A 16,323-nucleotide genomic window follows, 5' to 3' on the forward strand; every position below is an offset into this window, starting at 1 on the left:
AAAAAATGAGGTAAGTTTGCTATAGCCAAAACTGCTGGCTAGCCAAAGTGTAAAAGCATATGCACTGTTCCTATCTACGATTTCAACCAAGTCCTTAATGATGCCAAGAACTGTCAATTAGAAAACAAATGGGAATCATGATGGCTTGCCAATATTTTGCAGACTGGAAATAAGTCACAACCTACGTAAATTCTGGGGAGTGGGGTGGCTTGTATTTAATGGTATTGGCAAAAGATGATCAGAAACTCATGCCAGATTCCAGATACGGAATTAGAAATCAGTCTCATCAGTGATGCTGAGTGAAATCCCATAATTAGTACTATGGGATGCTGTGAATAAGAGGTAAATTTGTTGAGAAAGACTCAAAGGGACTTCTTTCCACTAGTGACGGAGTGACCCGAGAATGAACAGTGACACTGCTGAGCCCTAAGTACAGTCCTTCAATCCACTCCTTGAGTAGTCTGACTTGTGTGCTTCGTTTTCATCAGCTAAGGAAATAGTGAGCTACTTGAACTTTCCTGTTCAGTTGCCCTGAAATTTTAAAAGATGATCCTATAGAGCCATTTTCTTTTCCAGTTCTTAGGTTAATTTAGCATCCCAGTATTTTCATAGTTTCTTCTTTTATTGATTACTATTACACTAGTAATATTTTATTTAAGCTTGAAAATTAGATATTTTGTTTCTGGCTTCTCAATGCCGAATATTACCTCAGAAATGCTTAATAGATACAGAAGGGAGAATGCACCAATGAAAACTTAGATTTTTTTTCTTTCATTAAAGCAAGAGAACAATTACTGACCTCTTCCAAAAGCATAAGTAAGTTGAGGACTTTGTAAAAGGAAAATTGTGTCATACCAATTTAGTTTCCTTCTAAGATAGAGGGACAGCTCAAAGACAATTAAGAGAGAGAGAGAGAGAGAGAGAGAGAGAGAGAGAGAGAGAAAGAGAGAGAGAGAAAGAGAGAGAGGAGAGAGAGAAAGAGAGAGGAGCAATTATTTATATAGTTTCTAGACAGGCTTTTGATTTTATCCAGCCTGAAATTCTCATCAATAAATTAGTAAAGTCTGGCTTGATCTGTTGCAGTTAGGTTAAAGGCTCTGGAGAGAAAGGCTTTATTCAGATTGGGAGTTGTGGGTTCTTGCATTATAGACCTAGTTTAGTCTCCACCTTGAAATTCCAGTTGGAGAAGGAAATACTTGACAGATTTCAACTAAGAATACTTTTGAAATCCAGACAGTTTGTCCAAGTGGAGATAAGAGTAAGTAAAAGGTGTAGACACAGACCCAAGATAAAGAAAGGTGGAACTGAGTTATTATATTGCCCAGGCAACTTGAGCACCGGAAGGAAACTGGACAGGTTTCCTAACCTGGCGTCAGAATGTGGTTGCTGTCACTTTGTGTGGCCCATGAAAACCTAGACTCAGAATTTCAGAACTGAACAGACCTTTAGTGGTAAAATGCCTACCTTCCTCATTCTGTAGAAGGCCGCAAGCCTGAGAGGAAGTTACAAGTTCCAGGCTGCTCAGTTTCTGCAGGGCAGAAACTAGACTTCTGACTTAGGTGTTAGTTTTACTACAAACTCTACAAACTCTAGTTTTTTGTTTTTTATTTTTCTGATTTTGGGCCACACCCAGTGATGCTCAGAGGTTACTCCTCGCTTTGCACTCAGAAATCACTCCTGGTTTGGGGGACCATATGGGACACCGGGGGATCGAACCAAGGTCTGTCCTGGGTTGGCCATGTGCAAATCAAATGCCCTGCAGCTGCGCCGATCCCCTTTTCTTTTATCTTTTGTTTTTTTTTCCCCAAACTTCAGATTTTTTAAAAGAAACTTCTTGAGACCCATTTTACATAGCATGAAATTCACCCATTGTCAGTCATATGATTTTATTATTATTATTATTATTATTATTATTATTATTATTATTGGTTTTGAGGTGACACTCAGCACCGCTCAGGGGTTACTCCTGGCTCTATGCACATAAATCGCCCCTGGCAGGCACAAGGGACCATATGGGATGCCAGGATTCTCACCACTGTCCTTCTGCATGAAAGGCAAATGCCTTACCTCCATGCTATTTCTCCAGCACCCTGATTCAATGATTTTTAAGGTAAATTTACCAAGTTGTGCAGATGTCTCCATAAAGAAGTTTTATAACATCTCTCTGAGTATTTGTTCATTCGTAACATATCCCTCTCCCCCTCATAAACAACCTCTATTCATTTGAGAGTCCTCTGTGTTTTTCCAGACCATGTCTAGCAGAGACTTTCTCTGTAGAATTGCTTTTCCTTGACATTTTCTATAAGTGACCACATATAAGATATGGTCTCAGCTCTGTGTCTGGCTTCTTTCATTTAATATTAATTTTGAAGGGTGTACTGGTCATATCTTCTGTGTGTATCAGAAACTGTCCTTTTAATAGGGTCAAATTTCCCCCATTAGGATATATTGTTTATCCATTTACTAGTTGGACAGTTAGGTGACTTCTACATTGATTTCATTATGAGTAATGTTGCAAGTAACAACTGCATGTCACTGTTTGCCTTTTTTTTTTCTTTTTGGTTTTTGGGCCACATCCAGTGACGCTCAGGGGTTACTCCTGGCTGTGCACTCAGAAATCACACCTGGCTTGGGGCACCATAAGGGACGCTGAGGATCTGTTCTGGGTCAGCCAAATAAATTCCCTACCACTGTGCTATTGCTCCAGCCTCAATTGTTTACTTTTTTGAAGCACAATACCCCGTGGTGCTCAGGGGCTGCTCCTAGCACAGTGCTTTAGAGTCACTTGTGATGGTTGGATTATGTAGTACCAGGGATTGAACCTAGGCTTCTGCATGAAAAGCCACGTATCCTGGGCCCCTAACCCTTTGCACCAGCTCCTGGACCCTCATATTTTACCCTTAGGTTTTCTAACTTCCCCATCAAATTAGGATTAGATTTTGTTTCAGACTATTTTCTTCCTTTTCTTCTAATCTGGATAGTAGAACCTTCTGAGACAGAGAGCAACTCAATTTCTATTAATGTTCCAATAAGTGACTTTAGGGGAAATCAAGAGGTCCAGAGAAGGAAAGGCTTGTTAATCTAATAAACCTTTTATTCTCTGATGGTTTATGAGAAACTGTTATCCAAATGCCCTCCATCTTTACAGAAAATAAATGAATGGTATTAGACTTAAACCACAGTGAAAAAACACTTCAGATGGACACAAGGATGCTCATTTTAGATGGTGGTGAATACTATCAAGTTCATTTGTGGTGTTATAAAGATAAGGTCTATTTAGTTTTCTCTGAGAAAAATTTATGTGATTAGGTTTAAATCTTTCTGAGGTCAGATGGCCTTAGGAAAAATGGATAGTCCTTTTGTGATATTTCTTCTGTGTAGTGAGGGGAGATGTTTGACTTTTGGTGTCCACAGAGATCATTTAAATGTGCCCATGAGGGCAGTTATAGTAATCATTGTGTCATAAAAAATACCAGTTGTTGAATTTTACCCAAACCATGGGATGTGGCAGAAAGAAAAATGTCTGTTCTAAGTGGAATAGTGTCCCCTAGTGACTATTCTCTCCTTAATAATATCTAGTGTAGTCATCATTCAGTTCTAGCCTGGTATAGTTTACCAAATAATTTCTCACCCTTTGACTTGACCTCTGTGCTGTCAGTGGCTCTCACAGTGGCTGAGAGATGAGACCCTTCCTGGAAGTGCAGAGCCCTTTCCATTTCACATCAAACCTATTCAATTTGCCTTTCTCTCTTATCATGCCTCCATTCTCTCATCACTTGGGACTTGCTCCATCTCTAGGATGTCTCATATCATTTTACTCCTCTATGTTTTATTCTACTGTATCTTTATATCCTTTATCTATTGGGAAGGCTCTGAGTCAACCTATGGTCAGACAAATATATGTTCTCTTCTGAAAGTAGATGTTCTTCTTTCCTTTGCCTCAGCAGAATTCATTGGTCCCCTTTCAGTCCTGTGAAGTAGTTTGATAACACTATGCAATGTGTTAGGTACACTATCATTAGCATGTATCTTCTCAGAGTATTTCCCCCTGATAATGGGATGTATTTATATATTTTGAAGTAAGTCTGGGAAATATAAATATGATAGGACATTATATACAAATGTGATAGCTGAATATCAATAGAAGAAATGGAAATGTAGACCAGATTATAATGACAGTCCATTTTCTGGAGGGTTTCCTGGTCTTTAAGCATAGCAATCCTGATATATTTAATTTTGTAGGCTAAGCATTGAGGTCAAGTCTTGGTATATAAACTATGAGGTTGAATGATTAAAAAGTAAATAGGAGAAATACTACTATAATCACTGGAGACCCAAGTTGCAAGTAGGTATTACGATTTAGTAATATGATCTAGCACCTTTCTCTGAATGTACAAATAGAATGTCTCTAGATTTTTGGGGGACTTGTTCCTTTTTTACTCTACCTAATATTAAAGGTAGGTTTAGTATTATCTAATCTAAAAATACCTATCAGAGGTGGACTTCTGAGCATGCTTATTAAAAGTATCAAACAAAACCTCATAAATAAAATTTTAAGGACAAAAATCTGAAAAGTAAAATCAGAAATAAGAAGCCACTACTATCAATTTAACAAAAATTTAAAAAAAAACAAGTGTTACAAGCTAGCATATGTCAAAAATAAAATAACTGAGACTAGCAGGGCAAAATCCTAGAAACACAGCCTACCAAGATTGAATCACGAAGAAATTGAAAATATGAACATACCTAGGGGGTGCTAAAGGTAAGACATCTGCCTTGTAAGCGCTAGCCTAGGACGGACCGTGGTTCTATTCTCCAGTGTCCCATATGGTCCCCCCAAGGTAGGGGGGATTTCTGAGTGCATAGCCAGGAGTAACCCCTGAGCGTCAAATGGGTGTGGTCAGAAAACGAAAACAAAACAAACAAAAATATGAACATACCTAAAACTAATATGAAAGTCGGGGCCTGAGAGATAGCATGGAGGTAGGACATCTGCCTTGTATGCAGAAGGCTGATGGTTCGAATCCCAGCATCCCATATGGTCCCCTGAGCCTGCCAGGTGCGATTTCTGAGCATAGAGCCAGGAGTAAGTAGCCCTGACCCAAAAACAAAAAACAAAAAAGTGGAATCACATAAAAAAAAATCTTTCAATAACAACTTACAAAAATTGAAGAGAGAATAGAAATATTTTATAAACTTTACCATCTTTTAAGAGTAAAACACTCAAATTAGAAGATAGAAGGAAAGTTTATTAATATCCAAATATTGATATAAAAATTGAATATTAAAATTTCACAGCCTGAAAACTGAAAACCATTGCTCTAGATTCTGACACAACAAAGGGTTCTTCTTTTCATTGCTTTTATTTAGCTTAGCATTGGGTGTCCTTTCTAGAACAATTAAACAAAAGAAGGAATATAAAACATTATTAATTGAACAGGAAAAAGTTTAAATATTTTTATAAAAATATTTTTTATTTAAGTAACATGATTATAGTTGGGTTACAGTCACAAACAGAACACCCTCCTTCACCAGTGTAACATTCCTCCCTCCCAATGCCCCCCCTTCCATCCCCTGACTGTATTCAAGACAGGCATTCTACTTCAGTTATTTGTTTTTAAGTTCAGTAAATTTTTTTTTCTTAAAGGATAAGGGTTAAAGAAAAACTAGTAAAGGTGTGACAGTGGCAATCGCGTTGTTTGCATAGGCCCAGAAAAATATGGGGAAAACGGGAAAAAAAAAATCCTTGGCCTGATTATACAAAGGCTTCATCCCCGAGGTTTATTGGCATAAGACCAACTCTGGGCTCCAGGCATACCAGTCTGTCCAATCCGAGTCATTCTCCGTGGTCCGGTGAAACTTTTTCACATTTTAGCTGTTGTTGGTATCAGGTTCCTATATTTAAAGATTCTGGATTCTATGCATTTCTTTCATCTAAGTCAGGCTGATGTGGAGCATCCTCTAGTTTCAGCACACCATTAGAGGCGGAGCGATCTGCCCTGCAAGCAGGCTGTTGCTGAGTCATCTGGGTGTTGAGAGTATTCTTTGGAGTAAGACAATGCCAGAGCAGTGGTTGGTCTTCCCATGTAAAGGTTTGGATCCTGGTAATGTTATAGACAACTGTGGTTGTTTCCATAGATGGTAACCATTGTTCAGGTGTGTATGGGCGATGCCCATTCTTCTGAGGCCTAAGCCAAATCATTATGCCAGTATTCAGGGTATAAGGCCTAATTACATTACCAAATTTGTGTTCCCATCTCTATTAGATGAGAACTTGTTTGCATATGTATTATTTTCCCATTTTAATGTGCCTATGCAAAATAGAAACAATGCCACAAGATATTGTTGGTACATCTGGGGGTCGACGAATAAAGTCCAACATTCCCTGTAATTTGGTTCAAACATGCATTCTATACAGAGATACTCTTCTACCAGTATTGCTTCTAAAACAGATCTCATAGGGGGAAAAGCAAACAAACAATCAAATAACAAAACTAGTGGACAAAATAGTCACTATATAAGGATATTCAAAAAAAGTTATAGATGTTAAGGGAATACATCTGAGATATACAACGGAGATACACTGTCCCTTTTATGTTCTAGAAATAGTCAAGAGGGAGGGTGTTGTTTCTGAGAGACCACTTTGGTCTGTGATTTTGCCAAGCAAGAGCACATGGAGCCACTTCCTCCCGGCCCCCAGGGTTATCCCTGGCCGCCTGCTCAGGGTCCCAGCAAGTGGGTTCCAGCAAGGAGTAATTTAAAGGTGACCCCAGTCTTCCCTGTTCTTGCAGGGGTTGGGGAAGGTGAACTTCCGGCTTCCAGCAATTAGGAAGCAAATGCCTCTGGGGGAGTCAGAAGCTTCAGCAGGCAACATGGGGACAGCATGGCTCCATGCAGTAGACTTTTTGGCCAAGCTAAGGGGAAGACGAAGCCTTGGCTACCCCCCACAGCCTTCTCTCTCCTTTCTCCCGGTTACCCCTGGCCGCCTGCTCAGGGTCCCAGCAAGTGGGTTCCGGCAAGGAGCAGTTTAAAGGAGATCCCTGGCTTCCCGGTTCCTGCAGAGGGCAGGGAGGGGACTGGTGAACTTCCAGCTTCCACAGTTAGGAAGCAAATGCCTCTCTGGGAGTCGGAAGCTTCAGCAGGCAACACGGGGATAACAAGTTTAAATATTTTTGACAGATGATCTTATATCTTAAAAAACACCATGGACTTTTCACATATATGCACATGTTACCATTCGAATAAATAAGCTATTCATTAAAGTTTCAGAATACAAATAAGTATACAGAAACGTCTTGTGTTTCTATAGTATCAAAAATATTACAGAATAAAATACTTAGGAATAAAATTAACCAAGGAGACAAAAGACTTGTACACAGAAAACTACAAAACACTTCTGAAAGAAATTAGTGATGTAAATAAATAGAAAGACATCTTATATTTATGGATTGGAATAGTTAATACCTTTTTTTGTTTGTTTGTTTGTTTGTTTGTTTGTTTTTCTGGGTCACACCCGGCAGTGGTCAGGAATTACCCCTGGCTCTGTGCTCAGAAATCACTCCTGGAAGGCTCAAGGGACCATATGGAATGCTGGGATTCAAACCACGGTCCTTTTGCATGCAAGGCAAGCACTCTACCTCCATGCTATCTCTCCGGCCCCAATAATTAATACTTTTAAGACATCAATCTATGCTAAAATATCTAAAAATTACTTATAATCTATCCAAATTCTAGCAACAGTTTTTAGAGAAATGAGAAATTTTGTTCTATAATTTATATAAAATCCCAAGGGATCCTGAATAGCCAAGCAATCTTGCAAAAGATCCAAGTTTGGATATTTCATACTTCTTGATTTCAGAGTTTGCTACAAACAAAATTACAGTAATGGTTCAGCACCAAGGGAAAAAACAGACAAATAAATGAACAAATGGAATAGAAAATGAACAGAAAAAACAAAGTACATATGGTCAAATAATTTTACTAAGGGTACCCTCACCATTTGATGGGGAAAGAATATTCTTTTCTGCCAGCAAAACTAGATAGCCACTGCAAAAGAATGAAGTAAGCCCTCACCCTTCATATTAAATACAAGAATTAATTAAAAATAGAAAAATGAGGGGTTGGAGCAGTGGCATAAGTGGTAAGGCATCTGCCTTGACCGCACTAGCCTAGGACGGACCGGGGTTCAATCCCCCAGCGTCCCAAGCCAGGAGTGATTTCTGAGTGCATAGCCAGGAGTAATCCCCAAGTGTCACTGGGTGTGCCCCCTAAAAAGAACAATGACCTAAATATAAGAACTAAATGGTAAAAAAATAATTTTAACTATACCACAGGAGGAAAGGTTTGTGACATCGAAGTTCAGTTATTGTTTGGGCTACATCAAATTTAAGATTTTTGTTTATGAGAGGATTTTTTTTCAACAGAGTAATTGAATAGAAAATATTCAAAGTCATGTATCTGACAAGGGGCTAACATACAGAATAAAGAACTACAGCTCGATACAAAGACAAACATCCTTATATTTTTTAATTAGGGAAAGAGTTGAATAATGTTTCTTCAAAGATATGCAAATGACTCTCACCTATTTACATAGGTGTTTAGTATCAAAAATAATTAAGGAAATACAAATCAAAATGACAGTGAGGTACCACCTCCTACCCATGAGAGTCATAACTATCAAAAATATATTGGCAAGAGAAAGAAAAATTAGGACCTTCATAGAATGTTGGTAAAACTAGATCAAGGAAAATAGGATGGTTGCTTCTCAAAATAGTTCCATTCAATTACCATGTGATCCAGCAATTCCACTTCTTGGTGATAGTCAAACAGGAATTTGAAGATACATTTTTTTGTACATACATTTTATAGTAGTATTATTTAGCCAACCTGAAGCATCTGGCAGTGGGTGAATCGATAAACAAAAGTTGGCAGGTATATGCAATAATGTGACTTTATTTATTTTTTGTTTTGTTTTATTGTTTTGGGGCCACACCCATTGACACTCACGGGTCCCGAGAGAAATGGGGCTAAAGAGTTCTAGAACTTTAGATAGCTGTTTTAACATTAAAAACAAAAACTCAAAAACCTTATATGAAATTTTCAATTTTCAATTTCTCTATTCTCTCAGACACTGTCAACCTGTCTTTTAATTTCAACCCTGGTTTGTTTTTGTTTTTTGTTTTTGTTTTGTTTTGTTTTGCTTTTTAGGCCACACCAGTGACACTCAGGGGTTACTCCTGGCTATGCCCTCAGAAATCACTCCTGGCTTGGGGGGACCATATGGGATGCTGGGGGATTGAACCGCGGTTCATCCTAGGCTAGTACTTGCAAGGCTAGCGCCACCACTCCGGCCCCAATAATGTAACTTTATTTTATAAAAGAAATAAAATAAATTATGACATATGCTACTACATGAATGAAACTTGAAGACATTATTTATCCTAAGTCAAAGCAAGATATAAGGGTTCTCCATCTCATTATGGCACCAAAATGAGACTGTGGTATTAGATGGCCAGTGAGAAATTATTCTTGAGAGAAGAGAACCATACAAAGTACCATTAGAGACTTCTGGAATGCTGGAGGTGCTCTATGTCTTGATCTGACTTTTAGACATGAGTATGTACATTGTGGGAATTCCTATAAATTAGGCACTGCTTCTCTACATTAATGTTACACTTTAAAAATTCTAAAACTGTAGGTCATAAACCTTATAGCTAACTACAGAAACAGAATCTCTGTGGGTGAGTCTTTGGGACTCTATCTTTAACCCTGCCTTCCTTCCTATCTTTTTGTAATAACATTGAGTTGAGGGATCTTTGCTAAGTGAAGGGCATTGGGCATTCTTGCATTCTTGCCCCAGAATTCTTGCATTTCTGTGAATAGGGGTTGGGATACACCCATCAGTGCTCAAGGCTTACCCCAAACTCTTCTTCACCAGGCCCCTCCTGGTGGAGCTGGGGAAATTATGCCAAGGTTGAACCAGACATTAACCACACACAAGGCAAACGGCTTGTCCTTGTGCAATCTCTCCAGCCTAAGAATTCTTCCATTCTACCCTAATATTAAACATTCCTTAGAAAAGAAAATCTTAATTTTCATGGGCCATTTGCTTCTTCCTATTAAGAAAATGCATGCCATCTTCTAGGTGTTGAGAAAGGGAACTAAGAAATCAGTGAGCTACAGAAAAACAGACCCATGTAACTTTGAAATAGTTCTTCACAGCACAGAGTAACATGCATGTATCAGTCTCTAAAGCTCAGTGCTTGCATGTCCTGGTCTGGTTCTCCTTGGGGAAAAGGGAAAAAGCTTTCACCCTGGAATGGCTGGTGTTGAACCCCAGGCCCCGAAAACCTCATGCATACCCTAGCCTGAGGCTTTGCTCATGTCTTGGTTTCTCCCCACATCCATCCGGCTCCTGTGTCTGTAACTCTGAGCATCCTCGGTGCTTCCAGCCTAACTTCCAGGTCTTCAGTGACCAACTTCCCACCAGGATCTGATGTGCAGAGACAGAGCACTTTGAAGTCAGTTGTGATTTTGATCCAGACTATGGGCAGACTATGGGCCCTGGCAGCTACCTGACCCACATCAGTATCTGTGTCTTGGGAATGAAGATGCAGTCCTGGAGCATTTTCCCCTTTGATGTAGTCTAGGGCCTGGCCACCCTTATGAGCACACGGGGCCCTATCAGTGGGTGGACAAAAAGAGAGAGAGAGAGAGAGAGAGAGAGAGAGAGAGAGAGAGAGAGAGAGAGAGAGAGAGAGAGAGAAATAGTTCTTTACATTCCTCATACAGACTCTACCAATAATTTATTGAACCCCTCTTTAAAAAATGGCAGGTATTAGGACCTAGGGGAATTCAAACACCTTCATGAGGAGGCGGCAAGACCTCACACCCTAAGGTGGGGCACCAGGTAAACAGGTACTGAAAAGCCAGTTCTTCCACATGTGTGTACCTCAGACTTTCCTGTCTGTTCTCTTCATACCACCCCTAAGATTGCAGCAGCTTGCACACTTGCTTGATCAACCAAAAGCATGTTTCTGGCAAAGGCTTTCTTGGAAGGAGCAGATCGGGGTCTTGGAGAAGCTCTGGGGGGCCTCCTTGGAGGAGGTGGTCAGAGGAGAGGCGGGGGAGGTGGCGGTGTCGGCATAGGAGGAAATATTGGAGGAATAGTCGGGGGCCTGGTGAACTTTATCAGCGATGCTGCAGCAGCTCAGTACACCCCAGAACCGCCTCCCACCCAGCAGCATTTCACCAATGTGGAGGCCAACGAAAGTGAGGAGGTCCGACGGTTCCGCCATCAGTTTGCACAGTTGGCTGGGCCCGACATGGAGGTGGGCGCCACCGACCTGATGAATATTCTCAACAAAGTCCTGTCGAAGCACAAGGATCTGAAGACAGACGGCTTCAGCCTGGACACCTGCCGGAGCATTGTCTCTGTCATGGACAGCGACACGACAGGCAAGCTGGGCTTTGAAGAATTTAAGTACTTGTGGAACAATATCAAGAAGTGGCAATGTGTGTATAAGCAATATGACAGGGACCACACGGGTGTTCTGGGGCCTTCTCAGCTGCGGGGAGCTGTACAGGCCGCTGGCTTCCAGCTAAACGAACAATTACATCAGTTGATTGTCCTCCGATACACCGATGAGGATGGAAGTATGGACTTCAACAACTACATCAGCTGCCTGGTCCGCCTTGATGCCATGTTTCGTGCCTTCAAGTCTCTGGATAGAGATGCAGATGGCCTGATTCAAGTATCTATCCAAGACTGGCTGCAGCTCACTATGTATTCCTGAAGAGGGGCTGGCTTGGAAGGCTGGGCTATAGGCAGGAAAGCTTCAACCAGGCCTTCTGCAAGGGCGTTCACCTCCGTCTTCTCCTGGCCAGCCCTTTCTCAAGCCTGTATCCTCTCTGCTTGGCTGCTCTCTACTGCTTAATTAAAACAGATTGTTTGTGAGCACATACTCTGTGTGGTTTGTATGGTAGATTTTGGAGAGATGCTGGGTTTCTGTTTAAAGAGGGGGACTGGGACGCAGGGTGGGTGGGACTCTCCTAACGAAGTCGATTTAGATTTGTTTTAAAAGCTCATTGCTTTCTTGGTGAATGAATGCCAAGGTATAGAAAAGTTGTTCTAAGAATGACATTTTGAAGACCTCTTGGGCTCAGTCATGAAAATACTCAGGAGAACTGTTTTCTCCTTTACAAGGCCAGAGGGGATATACAAAATCTGTTTTTCTCTTAATTTCACATCTGTTCTCTCGCTCCCTCCTTCCCTCCCTCTCTCCCTCTATCCTCTCCTTCCCTCCCTCCCTCCAAGAGAGAACAGAGAAATTAAAGACAGGGTTGAGGGGCCGGAGCCATAGCACAAGCTGTAGAGTGTTTGCCTTGCATGCACTAACCTAGGATGGATTGCAGTTTGATCCCCTAGCGTCCCATATGGTTCCCCAAGCCAGGATCAATTTCTGAGTGCATAGCCAGGAGTAATCCCTGAGCGTCACTGGGTGTGGCCCAAAAAACAAAAAACAAAAACAAAAAAAAACAAAAAAAAAGGGGTTGAAATTAAAATGCAGGTTGACAGTCTCCAAGAGAGAGAATAGAGGAGTTAAAATTTACATATAAAGTTTTTGAGGTTTTGTTTTTAATGTTGAAACAGCTATCCAAAGTTCTAGAATTCTTTAGTCCCATCTCTCTCGGAAAATAAATATGTAGCAGTTTTGTTTTGCTGTCTTGGTAAAAAAAAAGGTAAGGATATAGGAGTGCAAAAGGGTGTACCCCAAATCTAAATGTCTTTGGTTGCCTTCTTGAATCGAAACACTCACTTCTAAAAGTGCTTCATACAAAACTAGGCATGCCCCTGCTGAGGTTAGCCAGTGCTTGTCATGTCTTGCCTTGCCTTGGAGCAAGGAATATTCTTTTGTTCCACTTTGAAAACTGCAGGCAGGATAAAAGTAAACAGAGAAAAGAAAGAAAGGGAAAAACGTGCATGAATCATAACCAGTCATTTGGCATCTAAAGCAACAGAGAGAAACACACGTAAATACTACTCTCTTTTTGTGGCTGTTCTTCTCAGACTTGGCTGCTGAGCTCTTTGGAAATACTGATACTTGAGTGCTGCAGAGAATTCCAGAAAAGTCTTTAGAGGAGCCCAGAGAAAAGTTGGGTTTTTTCCCCATTTGTTTTTGTTTGTTGTTGTTGTTATTGTTGCTGCTGTTTTGGTTTGGATTTTAGGCCACACCCAGCCGTGCTCAGGGGTTACTCTTGGTTCTGCACTCAGAAATCACTCCTGGCAGGCTCGGGGAACCATATAGGATGCTGGGGATCGAATTCAAGTCCGTCCCGGGTCGGCCATGTGTAAGGCAAATGTCCTACTACTGTGCTATAACTTCGGCCCCTCCCCATTTGTTTTTTTTTTTTCCCCATTTGTGCTGGGGTTCGTATTCAGGTTTTCTCCATGCTCAAGAAGAGGACTGTTAAAACTCCCAAATGACTCATACAGATAGGGTTGACAGCCACTATTCTAAAGAAAGGCTTACATAGAAACATTTTTTCAAATCCATCGCCTTTGATACTAAGGCTCTGCAGAGGAGAAACTAGGAGAAAGATAAGAATGTCCCCAGAAATGGCCACCACAGCAAATCAGAGTGTACTTTTTTGGACCTTGGCCCTTGGCCCTAAGCTTAGCTTCATCATTGGCCTAAGCCTGTTGAAACTCCAACTTTGCTGGAGATGCTGCCTTTAGCAAGTGCTCCACACAACCTCCTGTACTTTTTTGTTTGTTTGTTCATTTTTTGGGGGTCACACCCGCTCTAACCCCAACAACCTCCTGTTCTTTTAATTGATTTCTATCCTTCTTGGGTTTTTACTGTACCCTCTGTGTTTCATGCTGCTTAGCAGGTTCTCTGGAGCTTGGAGACAAATCCCTCCTCTTGGAGGCATGTTGAGGAGAGTTGTAAGTCTATTCATGATGACACTGCATGCTTCACAACCCTGCATTGCCTGTTAGGCATTCTGGGGGAAATTAGGAGAGGTTGACATCTGGCCTGCATTTGCCAGCAGCAAAAATCTTATATGATTTTTACAGCAGGCAATTCTGATCAGAGCCAAGCTCTGAGTCCGGTACATGTTCCTTAAGGGACTTGTAATTCAAGCTTGTCTGGGGTGTCACTTGGACCAGGTGTGGTTATATAAAATGAGACAGCCGCCAACAACCACACATTAATATCACAATCCCTATTTTAGAATAAACCCACTGTTATGTTAGGCATGGGTATAGGAATGGAGCCAGGAAAGGGAAAGGCTGCCAATATGCCTTTTAAGGTCTTGGGATATTAAGTTATAATTTAACCTTGCCACAGGATGGCAGTGAAAAGACCAATTGTGGCCAGCACTCCCCCATCTCCCCACTTTATTTTAAACATTTCATGAAATGTAAGGTAATTATCTTATGTTTGGGGTGGTTATTAACTGTTTTTCTTGCCCCTTAAGTTAAGGAATTACTGCCTTTTATTAGTCTCTTCCTGCATACATGAGATTTTAAATATCCTAATATTTTCCTCTGTTTCTTTTTTATTCTCTTCTAAATGTGTATACAGTTTGCTCAAATATAGCCAGAGAGGGAGAGAGAGAGAGAGAGAGAGAGAGAGAGAGAGAGAGAGAGAGAGAGAGAGAGAGAAACAGACAGACAGATAGACAGAAACAGACAAACAGACAGAAGAGACAGACAAACAGACAGAAGAGAGAGAGAGGATCTTCCTCCAGAAGGCCCAAATTTGATCCCCAGTGATGCATGGTCCCTTGAGCACCTACATGCAAAACTCGCAAGCTGGGAGTAGCCTCTGAGCACCACTAGGTGTGGTTCCCTAAACAAATAGGAGCAGAAGAGATAGTGCATTGGATAAGGCACTTATCTTGCATGTAGTCTACTCAGGTTTGATGCTCTCAGCACCACAGATGTCCCTAAAGCCCCACAAGGAGTGATCCCTGAGCACAGTGCCAAAAATAAGCCCTGAAACGCTGCTGTGTGTGTTCCCAAACCCGATAGAAAAAAATAAAAACCACAAATAAACAAATTTGTACAAATAACCCCAGTCATTATAAAGGATATTAGAAAATTCAGTTCAAACTCTGGATTTTTCCAAGTAACAAAATCTTTGGCAATTGTATAATGCCAATATCCTGATTAAATTTCTTACTTGTTGTCCAATATTTGATGTTTTAAAGGCATACTTCCAATGTAGGGAGGAATATTTTCTTGATTAATTTACTTGATAAAAAAATTTCTGACCTTTCTACATGGAAGGTTAATTATAGTCTAAGATGAAATTCTTTGAGCCCTATAACTCCATCCTGTCATGTTAAAAATAAATCTCAACATCAAGCAGTATAATTAGATAGTACATTATAAAGCAATTCTTATTGCTTTTTAAAATATGAAGTTATACCATCTATACATTTCTTTTGTGGGGGGCACGGGGATACATCGAATAAAGCTCAGGGCCTGCTTTTTGCTCTGTGCTCAAGGATCAATCACTCCTGGCAGCTGCTTGGAGTACTATATGCAATGCCAGGGATAAAAGCAGAGCACTTTGTAGCACAAAAGAGCACAGTTATCCTATACTACCTAGCCTTACCATCTACACCTTTAAATGTCAAAATATTGTATATGATTTTATGGGGTACCTTTATCTCTGTACAATCCCCTGAATTATAAAACCTGTAACTGCAGAAAAAAGAACCTGTGTGCTCTATGTAAGAACAGAAAATATGTAAAGATTTTTATTTTAAGCATCATTAAAACATGTTTTCTGTTGGTTTTCACTCATGGAATTTTCAGGATATAGTGTCTCTCCTCTGTGTAACTGTCACATTTCTCCTTGAATTCTTCCTCCTTTGGACTTAGAAAGTCTTCACCCCATCAAGAGAAACCCTCTGCATGTCCCTTTTATGCCTCACCTTATTCCCTCCATAATTTCTCTGAATTTAAGAGAGTGTTGTTGTTGTTTTGGTTTTTGGACCACACTGAGCAGCACTCAAGGATTACTCCTGGCTCTGCTCTCAGAAATCACCCTGGCAGACTTGGGGGGACCATATGGGATGCTGGGATCAAACCCAGGTATGTCCTGGGTCTGCTGCGTGCAAGGCAAATGCTCTACTGCTGTGCTATCACTCCAACCTCAGTTGTGTTGTTAAGCATTCAAAAAAGCCTCGGGGGTTGCAGTTTTTACTTTTGTCTTGGGGGTCACATCTATCAGTTCTCAGAGTTTATTCCTAACTCTATGCTCAGGGATCACTCCTGATGGTACTTGGAGGACCTTAAGAGATACC

General features: G+C 40.7%; 2 protein-coding genes across 2 annotated transcripts in view; both read left to right on the forward strand.

The window, feature by feature from the left end:
- The window catches only part of LPCAT2 (lysophosphatidylcholine acyltransferase 2), an 81,845-nt gene that overhangs the window by 48,089 nt on the left and 17,433 nt on the right, over positions 1-16,323 (forward strand). The window lies entirely within an intron of this gene.
- CAPNS2 (calpain small subunit 2) lies at positions 11,031-11,795 on the forward strand. The gene has a single exon (XM_049786089.1). It carries the CDS (start codon positions 11,031-11,033, stop codon positions 11,793-11,795), a length of 765 nt encoding a protein of 254 aa, XP_049642046.1.

Source organism: Suncus etruscus, chromosome 14 (genome assembly GCF_024139225.1).
Source record: "Suncus etruscus isolate mSunEtr1 chromosome 14, mSunEtr1.pri.cur, whole genome shotgun sequence".
Classification (NCBI taxonomy): Eukaryota; Metazoa; Chordata; class Mammalia; order Eulipotyphla; family Soricidae; genus Suncus; species Suncus etruscus.